This window comes from Ipomoea triloba, chromosome 9, assembly GCF_003576645.1.
Source record: "Ipomoea triloba cultivar NCNSP0323 chromosome 9, ASM357664v1".
In the NCBI taxonomy this organism is placed as follows: Eukaryota; Viridiplantae; Streptophyta; class Magnoliopsida; order Solanales; family Convolvulaceae; genus Ipomoea; species Ipomoea triloba.
The window spans coordinates 22,296,499-22,312,009 of NC_044924.1; the positions used below are offsets into that span (position 1 = coordinate 22,296,499).

The 15,511-nt window shown below is 33.9% G+C and overlaps 1 protein-coding gene across 1 annotated transcript; it reads right to left on the minus strand.

Moving 5' to 3' along the window:
* Window positions 1–274: 274 nt before the first annotated feature.
* On the minus strand, window positions 275–5,882 carry LOC116029933 (probable protein S-acyltransferase 14). Its single transcript, XM_031271987.1, has 7 exons — window positions 5,419–5,882; window positions 4,631–4,850; window positions 4,445–4,536; window positions 2,491–2,614; window positions 2,320–2,405; window positions 1,208–1,273; window positions 275–751 (listed from the first exon to the last, which is right to left on the minus strand). Exons 1-7 carry the CDS (start codon window positions 5,632–5,634, stop codon window positions 626–628), a joined length of 930 nt encoding a protein of 309 aa, XP_031127847.1. The 5' UTR covers window positions 5,635–5,882; the 3' UTR covers window positions 275–625.
* Between the last annotated feature and the right edge of the window lie 9,629 nt (window positions 5,883–15,511).

Here is a 15,511-nt window from a genome sequence, read left to right on the forward strand (position 1 = left end):
ATTACAATGTGATGTGCCTTTAATTTGTTCACAAGTACACAAACTACAAGTACAGATTCATGTTATTTTTGAACTAGGATTTACAATGCATAGTAAACCCAGTTTCATGGTATAATTTGCCCTGCAAACAGTGCCCTGATCGAAGCTATGATTCAAGACAGATCTTGTCTCGGTCTGCATAGCTCAGAAAGCTACCGTATTGGCTCATCCTCCGTATTCTTCAATCTCAACTGTCGTTTGGAGCTTTAAAAAGAAAGAAAAGAAAAAAAAAGCATTAAGACATCAAGGCCGGAATATTTGCATGAACAAAGCAGCACATTTTCACAACTACCATACAATAGCAGCACTAGAACAGAGTCATGTGGGTGGGTGGGTTGCAAACAGATACAATATTGATTGCTAAGAGACACGAAACACTGGCATCCCTTAACTTGCGAGAACTGAATTACCAAAGAGATTTGAACCACATAACTACAATTCAGAACCCAGAACCTAGCCATTCTTGCATCTGCACAGTTCAACTCCCGGTTTTACTTGCAGCCGCTTAATTACTCCAAGGGATGCGTACATCTTGTATACAACACAATTAGTCCCACGGGAAAGAGCTTTCCTTAGATAATGCTCCCTAGAATTCCTGACCATCAATGTCAGGCTTCGATGGATATTCAAGCCCGTGGAGAGCAGGTAATGATCTTAAATCTTCTTCTGAGTAAGCTGGGATAAACCAATACTGTCTGTCCATCCCAAACACCTGATACCAAAAAAACGATAGTTAAATATATGAATATGGCTTGTGAGAAATGAAGGATGCCAACACATGCAATTATATCAAAGCTGATGTTTCTTGCAAAATCCTTCACTTTTTTTCACCCTTTATTGAAGGATTGTGAAATGCTTTCCACTATGACAACTCTGGTTCTTATACAAATATAGGAAATTCATGAAAATTACAGAACTAGCTTCCGCTAAAATTCTCTTGAAACTAACCTTCAAGATGATGGTGCTAAAGGAATTTATATATATATATAGACACACACAAATTATCAATATCTCTTATTTGACACACCAATAAGTCAATAATTCAGAAATGTATTGACCTTTTATCTTTTGAAATTTCTTGAAATAAATTTGAAATGTAATACCGCTGCCATCAAAAGAAACTTCTAATAAGAGTAAAATAAGGACAATCTACTTGAAATCAACTTACCTGCTCAAAATTTCTTTTTCGACCAAGGTCATATCGCCATCTTGCAGGAGTCATCTTCTCATATGCCTAAAAAGCAAAGCAAGGAAAATCAATGTTCTAGTCACCAGAAGGAAATCAACTCGAGAGAATTTACTAGTTTTAAATTTTCCATTCAAATAACTCGTATGGTAATTATAAGGAAAAATTGCACTTTTCGTCCCTAAGTTATAGGGTAATTGTAGAATTCGTCCCTGAGTATTGGTCATGCTCACTTTTCGTCCCTAAGTTATCATTAGGGTTGTACTTTTCGTCCCTGAGTTATACTAAAATTGCAAATTCCGTGCTTAATGTTTTATTAGTAAAGGGACGAAAAGTGCAACGCCAATGATAACTTAGGGACGAAAAGTGAGTATGACCAACACTTAAGGACGGATTTTACAATTACCCTATAACTTAGGGACGAAAAGTGCAATTTTCCCTAATTATAAACTTCTTGTTCTATTAGAACCTCTTCAATAGGGTTGCATGAAGCAAATATTCAGGAATATTTACAAACTGTTTCATTAGGGTTGCATGGAGCAAATAATTCAGGACATTTAATGAAAAATGTTTGCTATTATAACATTCAAGCTATCTTAGTTGCCATCAGGAATATTCAAGGAGAACACATGTAATTAAAAAATCTCATGAAAAATGTTTGCCATTATAACATCCAAGCAAGCTACCATGTAATAAATGCATAATACACTTCAGCCAAAATAGTTGCAACAGCTAGCAAATGCATAGCATGGAATTTCTTACGCAATTTCTTTCTCTTTGTATAACAGTAGCACAAATATTGTACAAAATGATTTTAGCCATCGAGGGAAGATATGCTTAATATAAATGGTAAAGGGATAAATGTAAGGGACCATAACAGGTTTACTGAAAGGACAACCAATATTTACCTCAGCATTCCCATTCTTGACTCCTTAATAACAGGGAAAAGGGGAAGGGGAGGGAGAGAGAGAGAGAGAAAGAGAGAGAATTGAGAGAGAGAGAGTAGGTTGGACTTGCAATAACTTAGTTGCATAAGCATATAGATCCCTCAAATGAGGCCTAATGATATATAGAGCTAAATAGCTAGATGATACCTCGATAGTTGTGGTATTCCTTGAGACCAATGAGATGTGCATAATCAAAAATCCCAGAACACTCAAAGCAAAAGCAAGGTTCAAAACTGGAATGCACAAGGGTGAATTAGTACTTCAAAGAAAGCAGGATTGAGGAGACAGATTGGAAGAGAGAGGCTTTCTACAACTTACCAAAAGCAAGAAACGTGGTTGCGAGAGCTCCTGCAGAACCAGTTATGTCTCCATCACCAAAGAATGCTAGGAAATTTGGCAATAATGATAAAGTCACTAGGGTGGTCTCAAGAAATGTGTAGAACTGCAAATGATAAAAGAACAAAACTTGCTTACTTTTCTTTCCCTGTGATGAACAATGGTCAATAAAATGTTCAAAGGTTATTAACCATAATAAGGATTCTTTGTATACATCTGTTTATGTATTATTTAATTACATGCAACTTAACACATAACTATCCAGATTTGCTTATCTGTATAATCAGCATATTCCTTTCCTTCTCATAAATGGCCAGGTAAACCTTATAATGATAATGCTTTGTAATGAATAAACCCTCTCAATTATGACTATATTTAAATAATAAACAAAATTATGTAAATAACAGATCTAAATGTTATAAATGACTCTCCTACAGTTTATTCCTCATTCTTTCCACCTTGGAAGGTTACCCCAGCCCAGGATATGCTCAAAATGCTTTAACCTTTAATCAATAGAGCAAGTAGAACCTATGCATCAAAATATGTTACTTCTACATACAATCAAAGATCATAAATCCAAAAAGGCAAGGTATTTGTGCATTATCACTAACCAATACATGAATGGCTCAGAGCCTCAGATCATTGCAAGTTCATGTGACCAAATAATCTCTATGGACCAAGTGGTGGTAATACACATCATCAATTATAACTTATGCACAAACCAAGTATCCCAAGCAGAATGGTATTCAAGGTTGAAAAAATCGCTAGGCGCCCCCTAGGCGCCCGGTTTATTTTTTTATTATTTTTTTAATTTTTTGTTTATTTGGGGTCAAGGTTCAAGGTTCACAGCCTGTATTTACTGGCAGGATAAGATGAAAGACGTCATCGCATGATAAGGTTCAAGGTTCACAGCCTGTATTTGGGGTCAAGGTTCAAGATTCGCCATCGCCGACAGCCATCCGCCCATCCATCAAACCGGCGACCTCCAAAGCTCCAGATCTGACCGGCGCCATCCATGGCTTTGACCTCCAAGGCTCCAGATCTGACCGGCGCCATCCATTGCTTTGACCTCCAAGGCTCCAGATCTGAAACCATGGCCTTTCGTTGCTGCTTTCTATTTTCCGGCGACCGCCTTCATTTCTTTCGTTGCTGCTTTCTATTTTCCGGCGAAAAAAAGGGGGGGGGGGGTGCTGAGCGGCCGGCTAGGCAGTCTAGGGCGGCTGGCCGCGGAGGAGGCCAATTCCGGCCTTCCTCGCGGCGGCCCCCAGCCGCCTAGCGCCTAGGCGCGATTTTCGCAACATTGATGGTATTGCAAATTTTAATACTATCTAGTTTGGTCTTACCTCTAAAAGCCCGTATTTCTGTTTTTGTGCATGAGGAACTCGTAACAAAATTTTTGAGACATTATTATTTTAACTTTTTTATTATAATGGATAGTCTATAAAGAATCTGCACAAGAATGTGGCAGGGACTTCTCAAAAGCAACGTTATCTAAAATTAGGGTATTGAGGATGTGCCAGTCCTATATTGATGCACATTTTTAAAGCTTAGAAACTCAATAAAGCATTTATAAAAATATTATGGAGTAATATTTTGGCAATTTCCTACTTTTAAGTAGAGAAGATAGATGATTATCCATTTCAATGGCAAGATTATATGCCCAAAAAAGAAGAAGCAGAGACCCTAAGAAAAAAATAATAATATCAGAAGTTCAAGCTACTGTATACTTCCTACCTGACACCTGTAGTATACATAGCACATTGTCACCTTTAACCGCATTGAATAAAGAATACATTCATTTATATGTATATTAGACACCAAATGGAGAGAAAAAATGAAGACCAGCCAGCTTCAGTTGCCGTAACATCGTGTGCATTTAATGGGTGGGAAAACCCACCTAGGAGTATTAGCACAAATAAAAAAGCAGATATCATACCAGGAAGAGAAGGAAATACTTGTAGTTCAAAGCTCCAACACAATTCACAACCCAGACACAATGATGGTCCATTTTTAACACGCACCGTCCACCTAAAATATGCAAACCACCAGAATAAAATTGTTCTTGAATTGATGGGGAAAGAAGAAAACAACATTGAGAAGGCCTGCAAAACAAGGAACTCACAGACAGAACAATGATGGCATCTAGCGGGCTTCAATTGGTTGCACTTCTTACAAAAACGGATTCTTGACTGTGCAGTGTCAGGTGGCAAGGAGCCAAATTCTGATGCAGTCAAAGGATCGGTATCCCCCCTTTCTTCTTCTGAAGCTGGCTTCCAGTTTGGTGGCACACTACCCGGATCCGTAAACACAACAGAAAAGTAACTCCACAGTAGCATCACCAACTGTAGTCATTGCAGATGAAATCTGTTTTAGTTTTATACTATATTTTACAACATATTCGAAGGAACACTAAAAATGCATCATTTTGCCAAAAAAAAAAAGAAAAAGAAAAAAAGGGTTCATAAATCCCAGATTCCTAATTACCAGGTCAATGGATTTTTTTTTCCCTTTTAAGTTGTCTTAGCCATACCACCTAGTATCTTGATATCTTCATTTGCTAAAATAAATGTATTACCTTCAAGTCAAATTTGATAAATAAATCCTTCAGACAATCAAATAGCATTAATCAGAAAACTAATTTACGCGAAAGCTGTGGCCTTTCAGACTTCTCAATGATTGGTATGCTAACGATTTCTAAACCCTGTCAAGTAGCTCATTTTTTTTACAAAGAACCAACCAAAATTAATAATGTTTAAATCCAAACAAAACTCAACGAAACTCCCAAAAGAAATATATGAAAGCGAATTGAATAGCTGAGTAACAGAAGTATAAGATTTAAAAAGAAAAAAAAAACACTAAATTGCCAATAACATTCAAAATAAAAAGCAATTGGAAATTCGTGGGATTTACCAGGCAGTGAAACAATACTAACACGACGAAGGAGATGAGGATACCAATAACGCCACCGCCGCCGGCGAGCAATGGCCCGTAATTGGAGATGACAACGGCGTAATAAGTGACGCCAACAACCCCGAGGACCAACACGATCATGATTGAGCCCAACCCACGAAGGGCCGTGCAGAACCTAAACACGTTCCAGGCCATCACAGCTTCAGATCTATACATAATCAACCTCCACGAAATTCAACACGAAATTAAGAAAAGATGTATCCAATTGTATTTTTCTTTTCTTAAATTGTTGAAATTTCTTATGAATTCATGCAATTTTTTTGAATTTTTTTTTCAGGGTTTAGGATTCCTCGTGGTATATAGGAAGGAATCCATGGCTAGAGTCGAAGCTCTAAACGTGAAATATTGGGCAAGAACTGTACACGACGATGACGCCGCTGGTTATCTGCGGCAGTCAGTTGGGGTAATGTTGGAAATGAGAAAATATCATTTTTTGTCCTTGCGTTGAAGTATATTTAGTTTTTGATTATTTTTGTGTAATTAGGTGCATAACTTTTTAGTTAATATAAGATTTAACCTTCTAGTCCAATTTTTTGATCATATATTGCCTGATTCCAACCAGAAAAATAGTGAACTGTAATTAGAAAGCTAATTTTGTCATTTCAAATATATTTTATTTGCCTATTTTATTTTTATTTACTTTCTCCCTTTCTTCCTCGCTCTCCTGTTCTTCTTCCTTTCTCCTTCCTCTCATTGTCTTATCTCCTAATTCTATTTCTCACTAAGCCCTAAGAAGACAATCCAAACTTCTTCCTCTTGCTATTCTTTCTCTTTGTTTCTTTCTTCCTCTCACCTTATTCCTCTCACATGCATTTCATTTCTTCCTCTCCCTTTATTTTATTTCTCTGTGTTAAACCTAACAAGACAATCCCAACAAATGTCAATTTCATCTTTTTCTTCTAGCCATCGGAGTTAATAATATGAATTTGGTGAATGTATTCTAATAAAACATTGATATTGTAGCCACGAAGTCAAGCTACGCACATCATGGACAAACGATAACCCATGACGAAGATTTTGGCAGTGTCAAAATAATGAGGTAAGAAATTCTTCATCAATGTTTCTTTTTTATTTATTTATTTTTATTTTTATTTTTTTATTTTAAGTGAAATTTGTATGTGATTTGTAATTTAATCGCATAACAATGGAGGTTGTGGATATATGGAGTGGTTTGATTGTAAGAGGGCAAAGAAAATTATTCTGGAATTACTAAAAAGACTAAACCGGCAAAAGAAGAAATTAGTAGACTTGAGATGAAGCTTTAAAATGGGGAGGCAAGAGTTGGCAATGAAGCTCAGTGGAAGTTTAAGTGCAAGAAAAAAAAGTATCTAGTTGTAGTAATAGTTGTGTTTGGTATTGTGTTGCTTAAAATGTCAAAAAAAAATATGAAGTAAGTTTGATGCAATTAATGTAATGGCAATGTTTGTAGTTTTAGCTTTTGTTTTTTCAAGTTTGCAGTTAATGAACTTCTTTATCCATTTGGTATTACTACATATCATTATGAACTTATATAACCATTTTGGTATGAATTTAGGGTGTGTTTGGAAATCCGGGTTGAAATCTTCTGGGTTTTTGGTGTTTGGGAAGAGTAAGGAAAATATGGTCAAAAGAAAATAGCCCATTAGTCAATGGAAAATAAGCCTCTTTTGGGGGAAAATGACTTCCCCTTTTTTTGAGAAAGTCATTTTCCAAACCTTCTCAACCGGCATTTCCTTTCCCTTTCGCCTCACTTTGCCCTCTTGCATCTACCCTCTGCCTTTGGCTTCTAACTGCTCTTTTTCTTCTTCTTCTTGCCATCGTCCTATCATCAAACCATCAAGGTATGTTTCTTCATTTTCCTTTTTCACTTGTAATTTGTATGATTTATATTCTCATATTTGAAAACATTTTCCCATTTCTGAGCAAAAATGGAACTAATTTCACAACTAGTCCGAAGGACTGGTTTGCGAAACCATTCCCACATACTGGTTTCGGAAACTAGTCCGACGGATTGGTTTATGAAACCAGTCTAGGAAACGTTTCTAAAACCAGTCCCATGGATTGGTTTCTAAAACCAATCTACCCACCGGTTTCTGAAACCAGTGGGTAGACTGATTTAGCAAATCTGGGGATTTATTGATTTTTATGTATTTTTTGGTTATGTTTTTGAGATATTGTTATTTTGTTGTGATTTTTTTGTTATAAATGAATGATTTGTAACAATTGTGATATTATTGTGGTGATTATTTTGCATTTTTGGATTGTATAAATGAATAATAATCATGTACGTGCTGCTGTTATGAGTGCATCAAGTGCAATACTAGCTGTTGGGCTTCTTCTATTGCAACTTCTTAGGAATAAAAATCAAATAGAGCATGAGATTGCCAATATCGATTATGGCCGATTTATTTATATAAATAATATTTTGTGTGAGGGTGATAAAAAATGTATTAGCATTATTAGAATGCGACCTATTTCATTTTATAAATTGTGTGACATTCTTCTTTAAGTTAGATATTGGTTATGTTGGATTTTATGACTTTCTCTTGGATTGTAAGACTTTCATGTTGGATTGCTAGTTTGTTATTTTGAAATCTTATTTTGGATTGTAAGACTTGGATGCGATGATCAACTAGTTATTTTGATATCTTATTTTGGATTATAAGACGTTGGATGCAATGATCAACTAGTTATTTTGGTTTGTTATTTTCAATTGTAATACTTTGGTTAGTTATTTTGATATTTTATTAGTCATTTGTTGATTGTATTGAAAATTGTTATTATAAATGTTGTTATATTTAAAAATATTAACTAAAATATTTAATTATACCATTCTGTTCATTTTTCTGCCTATTTTCTGAAAAATGAACCAAACATACAAACACAGTTTTCTGCTCTGCAACCAAACACAAGAAAGGAAAATAATTTCTGAAAAATTACTCATTTTCTAGAAATCATTTTCATGCTTTTCAAACACACCCTTATTTGGAATGAACTTTTGTTATCCATTTGAAACTTTCAAGTTAATTGTTATCCATTTTTTTGGGTAAATGTAAATGTGTATATTAACCCGAAAGCAGATGACAAATACTCAGGGCATTCCCTGGTAGAATACAATAGCGCCATAAAACGCCATAAAAACACAGAATGGAACTAGTATAGGGAAAAGCCTAAAAGCTAAGTATATACAACAACTAATGGATCAAGCGCAAAGCCCTAATGAAACACGGAACTGGATGATCACTATTTCATTCCAACAACTAGAGCAATATAGGGGATCATCCATCGCTAGATCCTACTACTAAACATGAAAATTCCATCCAAAAACTCAAGCGCCACAGCAGCATCATCTGGACCCTCAAAGGGTGGATCCACTAGCAAAACAAGATCCAAAAGCAGAAGCACCACTCAAAAACACCAGCAGAGGGCCAAACCACAGCATAGCACTCCAATCCTATAGAGCAAAGGAAAACTGCGAGCAAATTGGGCAGCAAAAAGAGAGTAGTTGCTACAGAAATACAAGTACACGGGGCATACCCTGGAGTCCAGCAAAAAAGCAAGTAACCAATAAGGAATGCAAACGTTGACTAGAGGCGTCAGCTAAGCACCCCTAAGGACAAGCAAAAGAGGAAAAGAAAACACAACAACTAAACTGAGACCACGGGAAAAAGGGAGAAGAACAACAACTAAACACAATGTAGCTTGATATGTGTTCTAGCAACTTTTTCTTCATCTTTTGAAAGCTCACACGCACTTCTTTTCCTTAGCTTCTTGGGTCTCCCAGGTCTAGCACTATATTGACGTGGTAGAGGAGGATCCATGTCACTTAAATGTCATTCTTCCGGGCCTGCCGTTGGCTTTATTGAGCTTGCATAGATCTTGAGATAGGTGTCTATTCTATAACATGTTGGAAAAAAATAGCATAAAATGACATTTAAGTGGCTATTTTATGGTACAATTATATGTGAGGTCTACATCCGATTTGGGTCGGGTCAAAGTGGATTCGGGTTCTTCGTAGTTAGATGAAAAAATTGATATATTGTACGCTCAAAACGGATAATGGTTGAATGAGAAATTGTTCTCAAAGTAGACTCATTAGAGTTGGAAAATGAAGGGAAAAAGCTTTAAAGTAAGCTTTTGTCCCACATTGGTTTGGAAAGTGGGTTTGCACCACTATTTATACAAGAGTCTTTCTAAGGCTTCTTGAATTGTGTAGCATACAGGCTCTCTTTCGTGCGCAGGGGGGTGTAAATCAAATCCCAAATTGAGCCTGAAAAGGCTTGACTCATGTACACCGGCACCTGCGGGCCCGAATGTCGTTCTAGCCTTGCGAACTTAGTTATGCTACATTTTCGTATATAATCATGTCTTCGACCTTCTTGTATTGGTTCACCATTATGTGAACAACTCATGGTCATGAATTCGGTTTTGGCGTGAACTAGAATGGTTAATGATTAGGCCTTCTGACAGCGCGAATCATGAACCAGAACTGATAGCTTGGGTTTGGCCGAAGACTTAACCCCTCGTTGTCTCGTCTCGTGTACGATTCAGGCAGTGACTGTTCAGGGTTTTAATTCATTTGTTATGCAATTAATTTCGAATTAATTTCAATTTTTTATTACAGAATTAATTCTCAGATAATGGTTAGCGATTACCGGGGTTATATAACTGATTTTAATATCAGATTAATGCCATGATTAAATGCTATTTAATCCCACATCTTCTATATAATCTGTGAGTTTGGGCAGTGATTTAACAAGCCAAGAAAAATAATATTTTCATTCTCCAAAACGTTGTCACACCTTCCCGAAACTCTGCCCATTCTTCCATTAGAGTTGTGTTCAAAGCTTGTTGTTCTAGTTCGCCGAAGGTACTATTGTTTGAGTTCTCGAATATAGTATCATTGATCCATTTTATCTTGGGAGACTGACATCACAATGCACCTAGCACCTCCGGGAGGTGAGGAATCGGTTTTAAGGACAATGTGTGTATCACACGACTTGGATCCTTCGTTTCTTCATCTCTATTTCTTGGTACGTGGGATTAATTCTTAAATTTAAATCCCTTATATATTTTTATATATATACACTGTTTTGGTTTCAAACCAAATTGTGGTGGGATTAATTTTTCTATAAAATTAAATCCTTGTACAAGTTTCGTACTAGTAGTGTTGGGGATTATTTTTACGTAAAATATATCCCATTATTTGTGTTATATATATATATATATATTTGTTTTTTTGTTTGTTTTTTAACTATATATTATATATATTTATATATATTTTTGAAATTTATAATATATGTATATGTATTTTCGTGTGTGTGCGCGCGTGCGTGTGTGTGTGTATTATTTTATGGATAATCGACATATTCTGTCCTACATAACATGGATGCACATAATAAAAAACTGGTCCCTTACCATGTTTAAATCAAATGGCAGACACTGATTCCAGTTAGATCACATACATTGCAGCTGCAACTTCTCTTCTCCAAGCCAATTTGTTGTTGATCACCATAAAGGCAACTTACCTAAAATAGATTGAAGTCGCATTGAGTAGTTATATATCGTGCTGCTTGCTTTTTTATGACTTTTATCCCGTGTAAAATCATAGGACATGTTATAAATGCCCAATGTGTTGCCCTTTCCCTGCTCTCAAACAACCTTTTCATAAACCATTTTCTTATTGTCTCAAGACAACTAATAATAGGCTGGTCTTTGACTAATTTAGTTTAATTACTACAAGCATAATAAATTAAAGGGGAAAATATTTTAAAAAATTTAAAACAGTTATTAATCAATGAGACAATGTCATTGGTAAAATTTTAAATTCAAAATTGTGCTCAAAATGTATATATGTACAAGGCATAAGAGTTCACACTTGAACTATTAGAAGATATAATTTCACAAGAGATGTTGTAGAAGTCCCAATAAAGATCACACTATTCATAAGATTTATACTAATATAAGATAACCCTGTTAGAAGATGTAACTAAGTAGAAGAGTTTTCAGGTAGAAGACTTAAACAATCAGAAGTGCCAATGTCTAAATAGAAGAGTTATAAATTACACACCAAAAACAAAAAAAAAAAGAAAAAAGAAGAGTTATAAATTGGAAAGATTTGTAGTATTAAAAGATCCGACAACCTATAATACAAGAGTTAGTTTCATCCAAGGACATGCATGGTGAAACTAATTAAATAGATTTGACAATAGCAGAGTTGTAATTGATAGAAGAGATACTCAAACTGAAGAGATAGAGTATCAGAAGACTTAACTATTCTAAAGGCATAGTTTGATAGAAGAGAATGTAAAGTAGAAGAGTAGCAATACTGGTGATTAGTAAAGTTGCACCGTTATTTAATGACATTTCTAATGGGGATTTTGGTTGTGTTTTTGAGGTATTTTGGTTGAGTTGGAAGAAAAGAATAGAGAGGGGAGAGACAGGAAATGGGATTTTATGCTATTTAGGTTTTTTGAAAAAAAAAAAAAAGTTGCTATCCGCATGAGCATCACTCGCTCATAAGGCGCATCAAGGTTGGTGACCACCATGATTTTGTTTTTCTTTTGTTCCAATTTGACCCACAATATATTTGACAAAGTCCCCCAACAAAATCTTATACCACTATGATCTCTAAGAGGCTAAGTTTTAAAATTAGAAGTGAAGGTTCAATGCACAGCAGAAGAACTTTTAAAAAGACAAATTAGAAAACCTAGTTGCACTAACTTTCTAAGGACATATTCCTCGTAACATAAAGCTCAAGTACAAGGAAGAAAAAACCCGCTCTAGCAAATACATGTTGGGCCGATTGGGTGGTAAAATGTCTAGAGGGGGAGGGTTAATAAACATTTTAAACAATTTTGTACTTTATCACATTAGCTCTACGTGAGTTAGACTTGATGAAATAAGTACGAAAAATATTTAATACTTTAAAATAAAATCTAACTTAGAGTGCACAACAGAATAAATGTATGTAAAGTGTAATGTTCAAAACTTCAGATGATTATGAATGTTGAGATTATGCGGTACGTGAAAGTAGTAAATAAAATAGAGATGGACCAATAATAATTTATATTGTGGTTCGAAGGTGATGCAATCATTCTACTTCACTCTACTCCTATCTTCAGGAAGAATTCACTATATCAATTGCCTAGATACAATAGTGCTTTTGCACCAAGCCTGCATTCTACAAGGTTTTCACAAGTTCCTTTCGTTACTATACCCTCTATCTATATTTAGTAGAGATATGTGATAAAAGAAAAGTAGACTTTTCTTTTCTCTCCAACTCTTAGAGACTTTAAGAAGGATTAATTAGTCTTGTTCTGCAGGATATTTCTATGAAGAATGTATTTCTTAGAACTTGAAGATTTTGTATTGCGCTTTCTTGCTTCTCGTCAATCTTGCATGCTCTCGTGTCTCTTATCTTCAAGTCTTCATGTCCCTTTTTATTAATTTTTATTTTTATAAATGATCAAATTTATCCTCTGGAGTGAGATAATTTTAGGTTTTGAATTCTTGGTTGTTGTAGTTTGATTTGATGCATTCACAATTTTGATCTTCACTTTCGGCCATTTGCAGTAGCTTGGTTTGACATGTTGAAATTTTCTCCCTGCTACTTAGTTTATGAGTCAAACTTTATTGATATGACTTTTAGAATCCTTCCTTATTAGGCATGTTTCGTTCTTGGAACTTGTATAGAAATTTGAATTTTAATGAAGTTGACGTACTAGCAAACGAAATTAGTAAAATTCACAATAAATGAAATCAAAACGAAAAGCTTACTTTTATTGCAAACCAGATAGAAATTACAAATAGTCATTAATAAGTCTACACCAATAATGAAATAATCATTTATTTTAGTTTTTGCAAATTCACATTAATAACATCAATAATACGTTATTAACACACACATTCAGTTCTAATAAATTATTATGTGCAATAACATCAATAATACAATATTAACATGCGCACATCCAGTTCTAATAAATTATTATGTGCAATAATTATAATATTTTAAGAATATGCTAGGGGATCACGACTATATATGAACAATAAATATAGAACATATTCATTCTTAAAGGGTGTCTATTAAAAATATCAATAAATAAAATAGGATAAGGAATGAAAATCAATTTTGAGGAAATATATTTAATATTTAATAAATTTAGTATACAGTAATAAATTAATTAATCTATATATTCTATTAATATTAATTCTATTATCTTATTATTAATTATTAATCTATCTATCTATTAAATCTATAAAAGTAAAATCCTCTTCTTCAACTTTAATAATTTATTGGTAAAATAATTAATAAAGCTTAATCGGTAAGAAAATGTGGTATGAAAATTAATTAATATCTATTAATTGGTAATATTGTTTTCAATTTTACAAATTATACCTAATTCTTCAGGTGGACATAAATTATACCGTAATTCTCATGGTAATAGCGTAATTCCGCACCATTTGTCAATTATACGATGCTCCCGAGGTGTGTACTTTTATCTTTGTCATTAGTTAATTGTACGATGTTGTGGTAATTTCTCTTCTCATATATTATTGTGGTCTAATAAACTATTTTTATATTTTATTCTTTTAACTTGGTAAATATTAGACAAAAAAATTATATACACTTATTGTTTTTTAAAGGAATTATCTTCTGGTGGTGATGTGGTCATCACACAAGTAAATGAATATCCAAAAAAAGATGTTGAAATTGATATTATTGAATCTAGATCATCCAACCACAACATTAAGCGTACCTTGGATGATTCATTTTCATCAAATGTGGGGAAGAATGCCTAATATATTGTGAAGTTCGAGAAACCTTGAAATTGCAGAAGGTTTTGGGTTATTTGGGAAACTATTTTTGGAATTTTGATGAATCAGTTTTTAAGTTGTGTTGAAATATGTTTGAATTTAATTTTGACGACTATTGTTTTTTTGTTAAGTATTTGTGGATTTGTTGAAGAAGTTTTTGAATAACGTTGAATGATGTTTGTATTCTCTTTATATACCCTGATTTGCTTGCAAACTTTTTCTCTTTTTTTTTTATAACACTATTCATACACTATTTTCTGTACTATGATGATTATTAGGTTCCTGCAATGATTGTTGGTATAGCGAACGATCAAGATTGGTGTAATTTTTTTGCAAGTTTACAGGTTGTAACCAAAAACTTATACCAAAGGATGATTTGAATAGATCGATGTAATGAATGTAATCTGAGTTGGCATGATGGTATTTTGAGGTATATGATGAAATTAAGGGTTTTTATGTGAAAGGTAATACACCATTCATAATTTCGGACATGAAATGTACTGAATTGTTGGGTTTAACAACATCACAAGCAAAATGTTAGACAATTGGTACTTTATTTGTTGTTAAATGTTAAAATAATATTCTTGCAAACATTTTTTTATGATAATTTTTTTAAGAGAAGCCCAACCATTTATTAATAAAACTGCAAAGGCAAGTACAAAAGGAGACTGGACCAAGCTATGTCTCAAACAAAATCAAAACCTGTACCTAAACAAAATCCATCTGCGACATATTGATAAACGAATATATATTTTTTACTTAGGTGCTTTATGATTTTTTTTTTCAATTGTGTATGAATTCATAGGTAATAGGACAACAAGTATTTTGGGAAATGTTGATAACTATATACACTACAAAACATAATAGCTGTAATTGTATAGAGCACAATTGTAAAGATTTTTTTGTATGTTTTATGTAGGTTTTGTATATAGGAATTAAATGTTTTTTTTTTAAAATGTTAATAAAGAAATTAGCTTATCCAATTATTCCAAGCTATACAATTTTCATCCGATTACCATATTAGTTGCAAACACCAATCTTACTCTAATAACTCTAACTATAACACATTAAAAAAAATAACCAAATTAATTACACAGATAAAACCCTAAGGATAAATAAAGTATACCCTAAAGAGCCAAATTAAGTTTGACATGTTTAAGTAGAATTATAGCTCTTAATACATTATACAGCTCAACTGTTAGGCAAAAATATACAACAAATAAAACATGCCCACAAA

Bases quoted from the DNA above. Each gene is read 5' to 3' on its own strand.
- LOC116029933 (XM_031271987.1), bottom strand. From the start codon at position 5,634: ATGTATAGATCTGAAGCTGTGATGGCCTGGAACGTGTTTAGGTTCTGC. The intron at 4,537-4,630 runs GTGAGTTCCTTG...TGCATATTTTAG, and splicing joins ATGCCATCATTGTTCTGTCT to GTGGACGGTGCGTGTTAAAA. The intron at 2,406-2,490 runs GTAAGTTGTAGA...TGTGCATTCCAG, and splicing joins AACCACGTTTCTTGCTTTTG to TTTTGAACCTTGCTTTTGCT.